The sequence below is a fragment of the Bufo gargarizans genome, chromosome 1 (assembly GCF_014858855.1).
Source record: "Bufo gargarizans isolate SCDJY-AF-19 chromosome 1, ASM1485885v1, whole genome shotgun sequence".
Taxonomy (NCBI): domain Eukaryota; kingdom Metazoa; phylum Chordata; class Amphibia; order Anura; family Bufonidae; genus Bufo; species Bufo gargarizans.
The window spans coordinates 307,751,334-307,767,384 of record NC_058080.1 but is presented as its reverse complement, the minus strand read 5'-3'; the positions used below and the strand labels follow the sequence as shown (position 1 = coordinate 307,767,384).

Below are 16,051 nucleotides of genomic sequence, written 5' to 3'. Positions count from 1 at the left end.
GTTGGGTTAGATGGCCTGTCTCACAGTCTCTATTCTAGTTCATCCCAAAGGTTTTGATGGGGTTGAGGCCCGGCCCTATGCAGGTCAGTTACGTTTTTACAGACTAAACTCACCCAGCCATGCCTCTATTGACATTGCTTTGTGCACTGGGGCACAGTCATGTTGGAACAGAAAAGGGCCTTCCTCAAACTGTTCCCACAAAGTTGGGATCATACAATTGCCCAAAATGTCTTATTGGCTTATTTCCATCTTCTTATTGAGAACACATGCACATTCTATTGAGAAAACATACATGTTTATGGGTGAGTCTGGAGGAATAGCTCTTGGCCATAAAGGTGGATGGCCACTTTAAGTCTTCTATTCACATTTCAAGACCAATTAATCAATGCATCTGGACTCCAATCAATCATGTGCTATTTATAATACTGGTGTCTATCCCTGTCCAAGAAGGATATATAGTACAAGGTATGTAGCTAAATAGGTTGAAAAAAGACATATGTCCATCAAGTTCAGCCTTTGTTGCTGAATTATACAACATTCATTCTTAGAATAATTAGAACCATAAATGCCATTTGCTGTGAGATAAGTATCTAGTCCTTTTTAAATGGTGACATAGTATCTGCCATTACTACTTCTTGGGATCAGGCATTCCACACATTGACTGCTCTAACTGCAAAGAATCCTTTCTTGTACTGATGTTTGATTTGCCTTTCCTCCACATGCAAAAAATGTCCCTGCTCCTTTGTAAAGTCCTTAGAATGATCATATGCAAGTCCTTTGTACTGATTATACATGTATTTGTACATCTAAATGAGATCACCTCTACGACGTCCTCCAAACTGAACAAGCCCAATTTTTAAACCTCTCATTATAAGAAATGCCTTCCATCCCATTTGGTAATTTAGTAATCTGCCTCTGAACTCTTTTTAGCTCTCCTATATACTTTACACCATGTGAAGCCCAAAACTGAATCCCATATTCGGCATGTGGCCTTTTATTTCTCTTTTTATGCACCCTAAAATCTTATTTGATTTTGCAGCTGCTGCCTGACATTGAGTACTACTGCTTGTAACCAGAGTACCCAAGTCCTTCTCTTGTTCTGTTGTCCCCAGTCTAATTCTATTCAATGTATATGCATCCATGTGATTACTGTGGCCTACGTGCATTCATTTACATTTATCAACATTAAAATTCTTCTGCTGCATTCTTGCCTATGCTGCCATCTTATCTAGATCGTTCTGTAATATTCGGGGGCAGACTGAGAACTTTAATTGGCCCTGGAAAAAAATTAAAGTGGACCCATGTTGCAGGAGGGTCCTAATTTACAGAAGGTAGGATCCACATGAGTAGGCAGGGCCAACAATACCATATTGCAACACAAAATACTGCCCCAGCAGAACCAACTACCACATTTCAGCACAATATCCTGCCCCAGCAGAACCAACTACCACATTTCAACACAATATCCTGCCCCAGCAGAGCCAAATACCACAGTGCTGCACAAAATAATGCCTCAGTAGTACAAAGTACCTTCAAGAATTTGCCCCACTGTGGTAGCCAGCGCTAGCTGCCACGTTCTGTCCTCCTACTCCAATTGCCTCAGGATGGCAAAACAGTTGGAGTCCGGAAAGCACAAATACATAAGCTCTTGAAGCTTTTAGAATTAATTAACTGTGGGACCATCAGACCATTACTTCGATGGCAGTCGTGAGGAAGTCTCAGGCTGCACCATGGGCATCGGCCCACCAGATCCTTGGCCAGCCTGTCCCTGGTAATATTTGACACCAAAAACCAGTTTTGGCCACTACCTCTGAACATACCATGGCTACCCCTTGCAGCATGGACTAGGCATATGCCCTAGAAAATATGCATATGCTATTTATTTAATTTAAAAAAAGCCTGTCCTGGTGATAAATTTCATCAACCACTGAAGTCATCAAAGAAACCATTCATGCATTTAACAGAGAATATTTGTTTCTAGTCGTGGGTCCAATACTAGTAATGGATAGTTATTGTAGTTGCATTATTGTAAATTTTACAGGCAGTAGAATATCTATGTAGTTTTGAAGGGGAATTTGTGTATTTGCCATATGTATTTTTAACTGAAATAAAAAAGAACTATTGATGAGTAATATTATAAAAGATGCAATATATCATGTGTGATTGTATACAGATTTCACCCTATAAATCACATCACTGTCATTGTGTAAATATGCATTTGTCATCTGTGAGTGATATATAGCTAGCGTAGAATAAATTCAGAGATGCTCTGAGCTATCTGGAAGCGCTAAGAAGACTCTTGAAGGCCTAATCTGGCTTCCAGGTTTTTGAAGATAAAGAAGATTTTTGTATTTTTATTTGTCATCCTATCATATGTAGTTTATGTAGTTGCAAAAGTAGGACATCAAATGAAAAGTAGCTGAGCTTTAGTAATATATCATCTGTACCTCCATTTAATACAAGCAGAGAATCAATACCGCTAAACACTTACCCTTTTATCTAGGGCAAGCATCCAGGAAGATCATTTTAATTGATTTAGTACACTGATCTTAATAAAGAAAACACGCAAGAAACCAATAACCCATTACTTCCTTATTTACCATCCAAGCGGGTAGCAGTGCGCACAAGGCATCTAAAACCATTTTCCTGCTAATGATTAATAAACAAGACTTTTTCGTCTGTGTTATGTCTGAGATAACTTGGGGAGGGGGCCTCTCAGGAAAAGAGTGAAAAGAATGTGGAAGATAAGTAATCATTATACAATACTACCAACAAAAGTTTTGTGTAGCATCGTGCATTCAGTCATACTTAGGAGGTCACAAGGGCAGGAGATGACCTGTTCTGCAACAGTCTGGACTGGAAGATGGTAGATATTGGAAAGGGACATTGCCAGACATGAAGCAATTTCCGAACTGGCAGCACATCAACATTGAATTATTGTGCTGAACAAAAAAAAAAATAATAATCTAGATTAATATTTTTTTTTTTAAATGTGATTTTTAATTAAAGCTGCATTCCTTTCACAGACTTTTGTATGTACTTGTTCATAATTGCTCACTCTGTCTGGACTGTCTTGTTAGTGCATGCAGCTATTTCACTTGGAGGTTAAATGAGTTTTCGGGGTCTTTAATATTGATGACCAGTCTTTAGAGAAAGTCATCAATATCTGATCTGTGGGGGTCCGACACCTGACATCTCCCGCCATTCAGCTGTTTGTCAAGGCCGCGGTGCTCCATTGGATGGTGACTGTGCTTGGTATTGCAGCTCAGCCACATTCACTTGAAAGTTTATCATGTGACTGATGAACGTCACTGGTCCAGGAAGAGGCTGAGGCGCTCACCACAGCACCTTCAATCGGCTGATCAGCAGGGGTGCCGGGAGTCAGACCCCCACCAATCTGATATTGGTGACCTAGCCTGAGAACAGGTCATCAATATTAAACTCTTTTAAGGGTTTGTCCAGTTTCCCATATGGATGACCTATTTTTCGGATCATCAGGGGCCCCATTCACTGCACCCCTGCCAATCAGCTGTTTGAAGACATTGTGGCACTCATAGAAATCTCATCCATCGACATCGACAGGACTTTCTTGAATTCCGTCTTACAAATGGCGCTATTTTCTATTATTACCATGTTCTAACAGAAAACAATGACGAAATTCATATCGCTGATGTGAATCCGCCCTTTCCAGTACTGTTTTCTGCTGCAGATTTTTTGTAGGGAAATCTGGAAGAAAAATCTACAGCTATTCTGGTAAATGTGGACGTATCCTCACACTTTATATCGCTACTGTGTGTCAGCTGTAGTTAGGTGTCAGGGTGACATACTGTAGATCCTATTAAGAAAATATAGCTGTAGTCCGGACATCCTATGTACGTAAGTGACTGTCACACCAGATCTACGCTTTTTATGTAGCTAGTATTGTTAGGTTGTCTCACGCAAACCAGGAGGACTGACAATGACTTTTCAGCGCCTGCAGCATAGCATGGAAACAAGTCCTGCTTTGCACAAATGTAGTTAAAAGCATGAACGTAGTCAAAAGAAAGAGACAGCTGCTAAGAGTACTTTTTTGCAAGAGAATTTTTGATCAAAAACATAACATACTTAATTTTACCCTAGTGATTGTCAAGTATTTAGCATTTTTCTCATAGAATATGCTGTTTAATATCCTGTGCTCGGAGCCTTGTAGGTCCCTATAAAGAATAATGTGCGATATTTGAGCTAATCCCCACCATTGAATGTATTTCTGTTGAATACTGCAGGAAATACCTTTACCCCTAGATTGTTATTTTTCATACCTGCGTCTCTCTTACATTTTCAAGTATACTTATAGTTGTCATTTACCACATTGCATCCTTCATCATACAAGGTCAAGTAACATATGCCTTACCTGAAATACCATGTCTAACCATGTGGTGTGCTGGTGAGCTATGTTGATTTAGCATTTGCGTTATCGCAACATAGTTCAGAAGGACTCAGATGTTGAAGGTGGTGTAAGGTTTGATATTTCAGGTGACTCCCAATGTTAACCATTTGTTAAGTGATAAATCGCGGGAAAACTGAAATATGAGATCTCAAAATATAAAACTTTACATAGATTTGGTGAATACATGATTTTTCATGATGTAATATTGGGTGAATTAGGCAGAGCTATACCTGTTTTTTTTTTTGTTTGTTTGTTTTTTGCGGATCCAATATTGTAGCATTGTAGCAGCATATTCTAGTCTTATTGAGCCAAGGTTTTATGAAATCACCAATAACACTATCTAGAAACCTTAAATACTTCAGAAATTAAAGGGAACCTGTTATCTATGAAGAGCGTGACTTAGGCACAGGCCGAGGATTTATCTCTAATGCTCTTCTGTGTTTTAGAGAAAACATAGGGGGGAATTTATCATGAGGGGAATATTTGAAGTCAGTTTTACTTGAGTCTGCGTTTGTTAATGGCTGCTCTAAATGTATTAAATGTTGCACTTTGATAAATTTGGAGCATCTTTAAACCTAATTCTTCTGTTTAGAAATGTTACTCCAGTTTTCATACCCCACACCCTACTGGAGTGAGTTTGTGATTTTTTTTTTTTGCAACTTTGGGGAATCTGGAGTGAAACTGATTAACATAGCTAACCACACCCACTTCCCCACCTACCTTTCAAAGCTAGTAGTGTAAGATGCAAAAGTCATAAAAGACCTCTATTGCAACTTTTTGAAGGAAGTGCAGTGCTTGATAAATTTACCCCATAGCCTTAACACTGGATCAAAATGCACTTTCGAGTTGAATGTAGCTGATCATGATTACTTGATCTATCTTTAAGTCATGCTACCTGTAGTTAGGGCAGCATGATCGTGGTAACAGGTTCCCTTTATACCTTTTACATTTACTATAGCTATGTTTACACTATCCCTGAACACATTTAAGGTAGTACTACAGTACAGTACTAGTACTAGAAGGTTTTTTTTTTTTTTTTTTTTATAATCCTACACGGATGAAATTCCTTTCTGTAATTAGGGCGTAACTTCTTAGAATAAGAAAGTGACAATAATAATTCCATTGACTGTATGATAGAATCTAGCAATAGTTCCTCAGGACATGTACACATACCCCACCTAATAGTTCTAGTTCCCATACTATGTCTATTTATCTGTCTTACATCTGTATATCTATCTATCTATCTATCATCTATCAACCTATATATATTACATCATCTATTACCTATCTATTCATACTATTAGTTATCTATTTTATATATACCTACCTCATATCTATCTATTTCATATCTATCTATATCTACTATATCATCTATTGCCTATCAGTTATCTTTTTTTATATATGTCTCCCTTGTATATATATATATATATATATATATATATATATATATTTTATATTCTATCTATCTACATCTATCTCATACCTATCTATCTCATATATATTTATCTACTATCTATCTATCTATCTATCTATCTATCTATCTATCTATTAATTATCTATCTTCTATTTATCTCATATCTATCTATCTCATATCTATCTATCTACTATATATTAATTATCTATCTTCTATTTACCTCATATCTATCTATCTATCTATCTATCTATCTATCTATCTATCTATCTATCTATCTATCATGCAGTAATCTCACACACAATTTACTGCAAGCAGAATACTTGCTTTATTAAACCCTTTTTTCCCCTGAGACAGCACTTCCTTACAAGAATATGAATCAGTTTAAATTAATAAGGTTTATGACTAAGACTTTTTTATCTCCTGTCTGTCTCTGAACTAAGCAAATCACAACAAGCTGTGGCTGTCTTCGTTCTTTCTCCTTTAATTCAAATAGTTAATAAAATAACACCAACTTAGAGTATTACAGACTGCAGATGTAAAACAAAACGTCTCTGTGATAACATACGGCACAGATAAGTCATTATGGAAGGTCTATGAACTATGTCTAATAAGGGAACACATAGATATTCACAAGGCCCTTTCAAGTAATATTACCATAGGATTATTGTAGGATTATTTATTTCATAGCAAAATGCCTTTTTCACTCGTGCAAATGTTAAATGGGATTTAACGTTGAATTTTATGTTTAAGAATTGAGGCACGTGTAGAATTTGCCTAATTCCAGCTGGCTGCTTTTAATCTTGACACCCAAAGCAGCAGTGTTACAGTATAGTGCTGAGTTTTGGGATGAGAAGCTTTTCCCCAGGAATATAACCTCAGGTTTTATTGTCTTTCATGAGACTTACGGTACATCAGAACAAAGTAAGCTCAGACAATCTGGGCCTTGTGCATAATCGAGCTGTTTGTAAAATACCCGATGTGACCACTCGTGTTGGCTATAGCGGCATCTGGTGAGAGATTCAATTGTAGGTTGTACTTTACTCTTAAAGTACAGTAGATTTATCATCTATAGTCTCATTTATGCTTTGATGTCATGGTTAACTCATCACTGTCCAAGATATTCATAACGTGTTTTTTTTTCTCCACAGCTGCACCACCGAAACTAAAGGAGATGGAAAATAAAAAAGTAAACGTGGGTAGTAAATTGACACTTAAGTGTGAAGTTGAGTCAGAACAGCCCAATCTGAAATTTAAGTGGTTCAAAGAAGATAAAGAAATTGGGGGGAAAAATAAAGGAGACAGCAAACCAGCCATCAAGATACGGAAGAAAAAGTAAGTTTCCCTTTGGTACATTGATATACGGTACATAGTTAGCAGAGTCTACTGTACTGCCCAGTGCTGGCACAGAACAGAGTGATAATGAAGTGAGGTGGATAAGTGCTAAGTAATGTAGGGTAAAATCACATTCTGTAGAGATAATTTACTAGGCATACAATGTACCTTTGTAAGGCATAGATATTGTTAACCCTTGATATTGCTGTAAGATGATACTGTGTTTAGGGTAAAACCCACAAGTCTATAAGTGGGACAATTTCTGACAGCAATGGAATCAGGCCACAATGTGGTCTACAAGGTTTAGCAGAAGACCGTCCCATCTGAGCCTGAAAAGTGAAGGAGATAATTTGCTTTGGGTGTTATTACTATTTGGGTTATGTCATATTGCAGAAATCCTTTTAATGCCCATTAATAACTGGAGAGCTAAATTGGAACTGTTCAGCTGAAGGGCAGAAGGTCCGATCATTTCCTTTAGTTGGTCAGATGCTCTTTAGTCTGATACTGTTTGTTTGTACCTTTCTAATCTGAATTTGTTCATAGTTGCAGACTCACTTTGGCAAAGGTGGCCATACACGTTAGTGTAAAGTTGATCAAAATTGACAATTTTAACCAAAATGAATGTTTGTCGGTTAAAATATAACAACAAACAGTTGCTTTAACTGACTGATGATAGACCATTATTGTCTGAAAATAAGTTGGCCATGTATAATATTTTCATCTGGGAGTCAGGCAAAAATTCTTTAATTAAAAGAAAGAACATTCCCAGAAAGGGAATTGTCCACCACCCTGTTTCATTGAACATGTATGACTAGATTGATCAACTGTAGTGGCCAACATGGACTAAAATGTGTGATTTATGATTTCTTATTCAACTGCTGTTTAATCATGAACAAACTTCTGTCTAATGTGTATGGTCAGCTTTATATTTTACAAAGGCAACCACCTTAATGGTCTATTCTAATGTTGCACATGGAAAGACAAATGACATGGTGAACTCCAGTGATACTGAAAGCCATTGAGAATACTTCACAGGACATTTGAATTGCATGTTTGATAATCAGTTGTTGGTTATTGGTGGCCTGTAGAGTTGTAGAATTGTTGGAGGCTATGTGTAAATGTCTGTTATATGATATTATAGTAATTTAGAACACACTAAAATATATCTTATAGTAGGCTCTTGTTTTTACAATTCTACAGACCATATACAACATGAGATTGGTTGTTCACTGTCAGCATGAAGTAAAGTACTAGTAATGTTTCCCACCACAAACAATGACATGAAAGCTATTATTTTGTGAGCAAGGGCTAAAAAAGTAAAAAATAATGTTTCCCACAATTACCAGAGATTATTTAATTTATGTTGTAGTAGATGTTTCATGAGGCTATTACTTAATGCAATATTGTTGATTCTATAGAAAGTCTTCTGAACTCCAAATTCCACAAATAACAAAAGATGATGATGGAGAATATAAATGCACTGTGTCAAACCAACTGGGGAACGACACCAAGAGAGTGAATGTTACAACAATACGTAAGGAACTTTCTACACTTATTTTATTAAGACTTATTTATAACGTATTAAGGTAATCATTCAGCTAATGAGTGGGGGATCTGGTGGTTTGGAGCTTAACTAATTCAACTTATAGCCCAATAATTTTTAGGTCTCAAAAAAACTTTTGTAAAAGCCCTTATTTGCAGTTTTAAATGGTAGCCATGAAACCTGCAAGAATTTTGGCCATTGAGAACTTGTTCTATACATAATTCATGATAGATAGTTTTAAAAATGTTTTTGACACGTTATCTTTAGTTGTCACTTCCATGGGTTTTCCAGTACAGCTCTGGTTAGCAAGTGCCCCATTAACAGACCATTATATACTTAATAATTAAACTTACTCCTATCAGTGCCGCCTTTCCACACCTAAAAATGCATTGAATTTTTCTAGTATTTCAATAGTGTAGCCCATTTTCATTCAAATTCATAATTGAGTGGTTCTCCAGTTGACTATCATGACCTCAGCATATCAACTATGTAGCTCATGTTTGTATTAGTGTAGTGTACATGCTTGTAGTGAAATATTTACTATGTTTAATCATTTAGATTTATGTGTTGTACAAGTGAAAACATTCCCCTATAATTGAATTACGCATGAACTATGAAAACCACCACAGGTCACATCACATCTGGGGATCTACATTATATCAGAGTCAAACACTGCTGGATCAAAAGAGGTTCTGAAGTGAAACCCAAACTGCTGTATAACCAGTCAGTAAATCTGCACCATGCTACAGTAATAGGCACATGAAACATTAACTCATTCACACTTTAGAGAAGTGATCAAAGTCCCTTGTGGTGGAATGGCTTTTGAATTATATTCATTTATGTGAAGTGTGTTTCACATAGCTTCTTACATTCACCGCATTCCTGTAAGGTCAAAGAAACAGAAACTTGTTTTACATCATGAATAATATGTAGGCAGTTAACCTTACGCATTACTATATTTTTTTACCAACTGTTGACATTAAACACATGCAGGACCTTTTATTTAATAGGACATCTAACTTAATGTGTCCTCCTTCTTCTTTATTCTGCAATATATAATTAAAATTTGGATTTGGTCTAGTCCAAATCTTTTACAGGTTCTCACAAATAAATATAATCATATTATGTAGGTTTTAACTGACTGCTGGTAAAATACATACTCCTATAATTAGATATTAACAATATATGAACTAAAAACTAAAGATTACACCTAACCAGGGCAGCCTGGAAGCTACTGGTGGCAACACTCCTCTCTACTTCCCCATACAGAAAATACTAATTATGGATTCCCCTTTGAATCTAATAGAAAGGTTGATCTTCTCTGTAAGGCTACACTTCCACAGAATAGCCACAATATGGTGGCAACAACCTTGACATCTCATGGTTTGCCTTCAAATTTGTGCTGCTATTGGATGCCATGGGTGGTTAGGGTTGTATCAGGCCATGTGAAAGCCCAGCCTCTCTGAGAAACATTTTGAAGGGTGTAAAATGCTAATGTGAACCCTTGCACTTTTTAAAATGCAGAAGGAGCATATCAGAATTGAGAGCATAGAGCTATTCAACAGAAATTCTTATAAATAATGGATTGCACAGGGTCCAACTGATGGTTTCCACTGTGATCCAGAGAACAAGGGGTCCCCGAGTCCCCTATGTGAATGGAGTGTTAATGTTATCTTTGTCAGCTCCATAATTTGTGTAGGATAATCCCTTTGACTGACATCACCAGGCATTTTTGTGATGTCACAGATCCTTGCACAAAGACCAGTCAGACTTACATTACACACAGTTTAGGGCTTCTTTCACACTACCGTTTTTTTTTTCCGTTTTGCTGTCCGCTTTTTGCGTTCCGTATATGGTCCGTATACGGAACCATTCATTTCAATGGTTCCACAAAAAACGGAATGTGTCCGTATGAATTCCGTTTCCGTATTTCCATTCTGTTGAAAGATAGAACATGTCCTATTATTGCCCGCAAATCACGGTCCGTGGCTCCATTCAAGTCAATGGGTCCGCAAATAAAACGGAACACAAACGGAAATGCCTCCGTATGTCTTCCGTTTCCGTTCCGTTTTTTCTCAACCATCTATTGAAAATGTTATGCCCAGCCCAATTTTTTATATGTAATTACTGTATACTGTATATGCCATACGGAAAAACGGAACGGAACGGAAACACAACGGAAGCAAAAAAACGGAACAACGGATCCGTTAAAAACAGAACGCAAAACACTGAATTCAACATACTGTAGTGTGAAAGAGGCCTAACCTAGAGATTTATATAAAGTACTGAATACACAGTATGTAGTCATCACATTTTTATATATTGTTATAGTAAACAACTGGCACCATAGTACAGTAGATGTAATGGACATTTTTTTTAATGCTGTACAATTGTGCAAGTATATTGAAAATTACTACATGCTTAATTACTATATTATAAACTGTATACATGGCTGTCAGTGTAAAGTACCTTTCATTTTAGGACATAGGCCTAATATATAGATTTTTGCATAACACCAGTAATGCAAATACTTTTGCTCTTCTAATAGTTTTTCAACCACTGCATGGTAATTCATGTTGGCTACATGTCCCTTTGCTGCACTGACATGAATTTGTGTTGGCAGTTTGTGAAGTCGTGACTCCCATAGTAACTAGAATAATTTGTTTTCGATCACTAAAATCCCTATGTGCAGTGATTAATTTGAGTGGTTAAAGGGATACATGGTAAATGTCGTTAAGCAAAAATGATAATCCACTCCTACACCCAAGCAATAAAAAAAGCACCTATGTGTGTTAATAATGATCCAAATTTTACTGCATGCGGGTGTCTTGCACCCACATACAGGGGGGCATATAGGCTTTTGAATCCTATAAGTTCTCAATTTAAAACTACCGTAGTTGTTCAGTAACATAAAACTATAAATTGTCCTAACATGAAATAATTCAATGATAGTCATTTACAGTTGTAAATTTTACTAAGTAACTCTTAGTAAATTTCAAAAAATGTTAGAATTGCGTGGAAGCAGTAGAGTTTATCACCAGCCAGAACCCACTAGTCTCCAAAATTCCATAGCAAAATAAATCTTGTGCAGCATGTAAAATGTACTTTTATGGGGCTCTACTGTATCTCTGCATGCCTCTGATCTCAATCTTAGGCTTTTAGAGGCTTTTTTTTCTGCTGGATTCTTTATGGATTGCTACAGAGGAACCATACAACGGTAAATGGAATGCCTACGACTCAGTAGTACAGCAGGTCTCCATGTGTCTCCGTACAGCTCCCATGCACATGACACTCTGGTGTGAAGAGTCCTTAAATTTGGTAGAAAGCAACAACTGAAAAACTATTGCCCTTCTAATCTGCACTTTTTTAAGTTCCCTTAACTAAGGTAAAATTAATGAACACCCAACAAAAAATGATTCAAAAATAATTTATAGCAAATCAAATTGTCACATGACCTTTAGCTCAGTTTCTTTTGTCTTATTATGTATATCCTTCTTTTCATTTTCATAAATGTGTAGTATCTAATACAGTTCACTGAGGCTGCGCATCATTACCACATAGAGCTTTTATTGATTTGTCTTCCGGTGTGATTCAGACACTAGCAGAAGATATTCTTAGAAAGGCTTACCAAATTGACCCGAGAAAATCTACTGATAACTTGGACTTCAGTCTTCTATAGGAATGAAAAGAAAACACTATTACTAAAATATAAACGTAATAGATCAGATGATTTTATAATATAACTCTATATACACTTAAAATAAATACTGCACACATTTTCCTTAATTAGTTACATAGTACGGTTGAAAAAAAGATCTAAGTCCATCACGTTCAACCAAGAGATAGTTGGGGATTTCAATGAAGGGAAGGGGAGTGAGAAAACAAAATTCTACAGATCTACATAAAAAGTAATTATGTTAAAGTGAGATAGATAAGAAAAGGGACGAAGCAGCACTATATAGGAATGGTGTCATAAGACATTATCCTGGCATTCTTACATTTCCGTGCTGGTCAAATGGATCGGTGCTACATATAGCACAGACCAAGTTATCATTTCTGCATTGATTATGTTACTGTTAAATCATTGACTGTTTTTTTCCACTTTGTCTACATTATATGAAGATGTAAATTAGATGTAAAAATCAAACATGTTTGGGAAGGAAAGTGAATACTCAGCAATTTTTGCAACACCAGCTAATGTATAAACATTACATTATAAAAAAAATTAAAGGAGTTTTCTGTGTTGAGAATCCTGTAGATAGGCCATCAGTATCATATAGTTGGGATATTGACTCTCTGTTTGAAGGTGCCATGGTGCTCATGCAAATCCTATGACTTCTCTATTATTTACATCTGTCCGTCCATGTGCATGCTTAGGAGTGGCAGTGCAGGATATTGCAGCTCCATTCTAGTGAATAGGACCAAGCTGCATTACCCTGAAACGGCGCTACAAAGTAGACGGTATGCAGTACTCGCACATGCACTGTGCCACCTTCAAACATCTGGTCAGCGTTGGAGTCGAGAGACAGATCAATAGCCTGAACAAAAAAAAGCACATTTAAAGGGGTTATCCTATGGCAGAACACTCCTTTATTATGAGAGCAGCTTGTTCCTGTGAACCTTGACCTACTGTTGAGGAAATTAGATGGCTATGCACATAATATATGGTTATATTGAGTCTGCCAAAGCAAAAGCCACTGCTTATAATCTCTTCACTGTGGGGGACTACCCTTATGTGGTCTGTGCTCCCTAACCTTATGTCGTCTGTGTTCACTAATATAAAATAAGTTGGTAAAAAATGTGCCGAAAGATATTTTCACGTCTATTGGTTATACAATTGCAGTTATATATTATACTTATATATTCATTGATCAATATATTCCTCAGTACTTTGAAGGCTCTGCTCACAGGAGCTTACAATCTAGAAGATGAAGAAGTATGGGTGACAGAAGAGATAAAAGTGCTTATTTTATGTAATGGTCCAGCCATATTCAACTAAATAGAGTAGTACATGTAAGCTGCATGAGTCCAGTCATCAGCCAGTATCTGTTTATAAATGGATATGAAGTACATTTGAGTTTGTGGGATGTTGGATGATGGAAGTTCTGGAGAAGATTTAAATTAGGGAATGTGATAGGTCACCCTAAAAAAGATGCTAGGCTGTGCCCAAAACCGTGGTGTTTGAGAGATAACCTAATTATCTCGGTTGAGCACTTTCTAGAAAACTGATGCAGCTCAAGAGAAGTCTTGGATACCTGAACAGGGGGTTCAGATTATGAAGGAGATTAGTCATAAATCATTGGCAGAGCACAATTAGGGTGGCTGAAAGAGATGAGGCCAGGATGTTATGGGTTTAGAAGACTATTTCCATATACTAGAAGCTTATTTCTATATACCAGTAGCTTATTTTTCTGATAAGTTCTTAGCACTGCTGAAAATGATTTTTTTGGCCCTTTGTCAAGACAGAAGGATAATTTATTCTGCACAAAGCTCCTTGGAAGTGATGATGCTGAGTAACCAGAGACTTGCCAAACTGCAGCATCATCTACAATGTGACCTTGACAGGACACAAGCATTTCTGAAACCAATCAGGAAAATGAGATGATAAGGCTTCTAATGCATTGCAAACAAAAAGACAAGCAGTCTGTATGATTGAGTCAAAGCAGGAAAGGCTGGGGAAGCCATGGCTGAAAGTGCAGTTGCTTGGTTTGCAGTAACTATTTTAATAACTGTCTCATTAATAAAATGCAATAAATGCCCAGAATGATTAATACATTAAATCAACAAGATAATGTAACTTAATTTCTATGCATATTTGTCTGCAAAGACAATTAGAACATAAACATGAGAACCTTAATTAGCTTTCCTGGAAACAGCACTAGTCTATCATTAGGCCAACAATGTGTAATTAGTGGGGTGTGACCCATGGACTGTGGCTCAGTTGCATATATAGATAGGTTACAGCCTGATTCCATGTGGTGATACCACCACTGGTCACACATTAAAGGCTGATTCTAAGGCCGCACAGTGCAAAAATAATTCCATTCTTATTGCTATAACTTTTTTCTATTTTTCACATCACATAGGTGCAGAGTTGGTAACATACAAAGATAATTGCTAATATCACAGAATAAGAGATGCAATCCCATTCAATGATGAAATCGGATTTGTAACTTACTTGCAGCAGAAATATTGATTGCTACTTCCTACATCCTTAAATTTCCCTTAGTGTATCCTCTGTTCTTATGGGACGTAAGCTCGTGCAGTGTGGTGAGATATTACTTTATCCCAGTTGATGCCTTAAGATCGAAGGTCTAATTCTCCCTCTAATAGTAAAAGGATGTGTAGGTCAGCTGGGTGCTGTTCATCTTAGTGGTGCTGAACGTTTCTTGAAAGTAGCTGCTGAACAATAGAATAGCCTTCCCTAATAAGGTTGCCTTTAATTGATGACCACTTGGGGCAGATGGAGTCACCTGCAGATTTGTGGCTACTTCTCTTCCTGCCAGGATATCCATTATACATAGACAGCAGGGGAAAATGGAAACTGATACTTGGCAGTGGAAGCAACCTATTGGTTTTACTGTAAAACATGCTATTTCTCATTCTGCGGCTGAATGAAAAGAAGGCCATGGCAGGGGGAACTTTATAACAGAGGAATGCAATTAGTTCAATGTACTATACATGGCCATATCTCTGTCTAGTACCTTGTAATCATTGTGCTCGGGAAGTGAATAAAGTAAAACAGTGGCTCTTATGAGAAATTCATTCAGTCAGGCAGACCACAGAGTACTGTAGTCTATAGGTTCCCACGTAGCAAAATTACTGCAAATTCACAAGTATCTGCAGGGAAATCACACCAACTGATCATGTAAAATTTGAAAAAAAATGCTATACTCACCTCCCTTGGATCTCCTGTTTCAAGACTTCTTTGGTCCCACTGTGCCTAGGAGGCAGAGACTGCTCAGGGATCAGAAAAGTTCTGCCACAGGACCACCAAGAAAGGTGAGTGTAGTGTGTGTGTGTGGATGGGGGGGGGTTGGACTTGTGAATTTCGATGTGGATTCGAGTGTGGACAATTAGAACTTAAACATGAGAACATTAATTAGCTTTCCTGGAAACATTACTAGTCTATCATTAGGCCAACAATGTGTAATTAGTGGGGTGTGACCCATGAACTGTGGCTCATTTGCATATATAGATGCAGAGGCTGCTCAGGGATCAGAAAAGTTCTGCCACAGGACCACCAAGAAAGGTGAGTGTAGTGTGTGTGTGGGGATGGGGGGGGGGGGGGGGGTTGGATTTGTGAATTTCGATGATAATAATTGGAGTTTGTTGT

At 37.2% G+C, this 16,051-nt stretch overlaps 1 protein-coding gene across 2 annotated transcripts in view; it reads left to right on the top strand.

The window, feature by feature from the left end:
• NRG1 (neuregulin 1) overlaps positions 1–16,051 on the top strand; it is an 875,148-nt gene that overhangs the window by 793,792 nt on the left and 65,305 nt on the right. For both annotated transcript variants that reach the window (XM_044305159.1, XM_044305174.1), the window contains exons 2-3: positions 6,989–7,172; positions 8,591–8,706. In XM_044305159.1, coding sequence (XP_044161094.1) covers positions 6,989–7,172; positions 8,591–8,706 — 300 coding nt within the window. The remainder of the gene's footprint in view (positions 1–6,988; positions 7,173–8,590; positions 8,707–16,051) is intronic.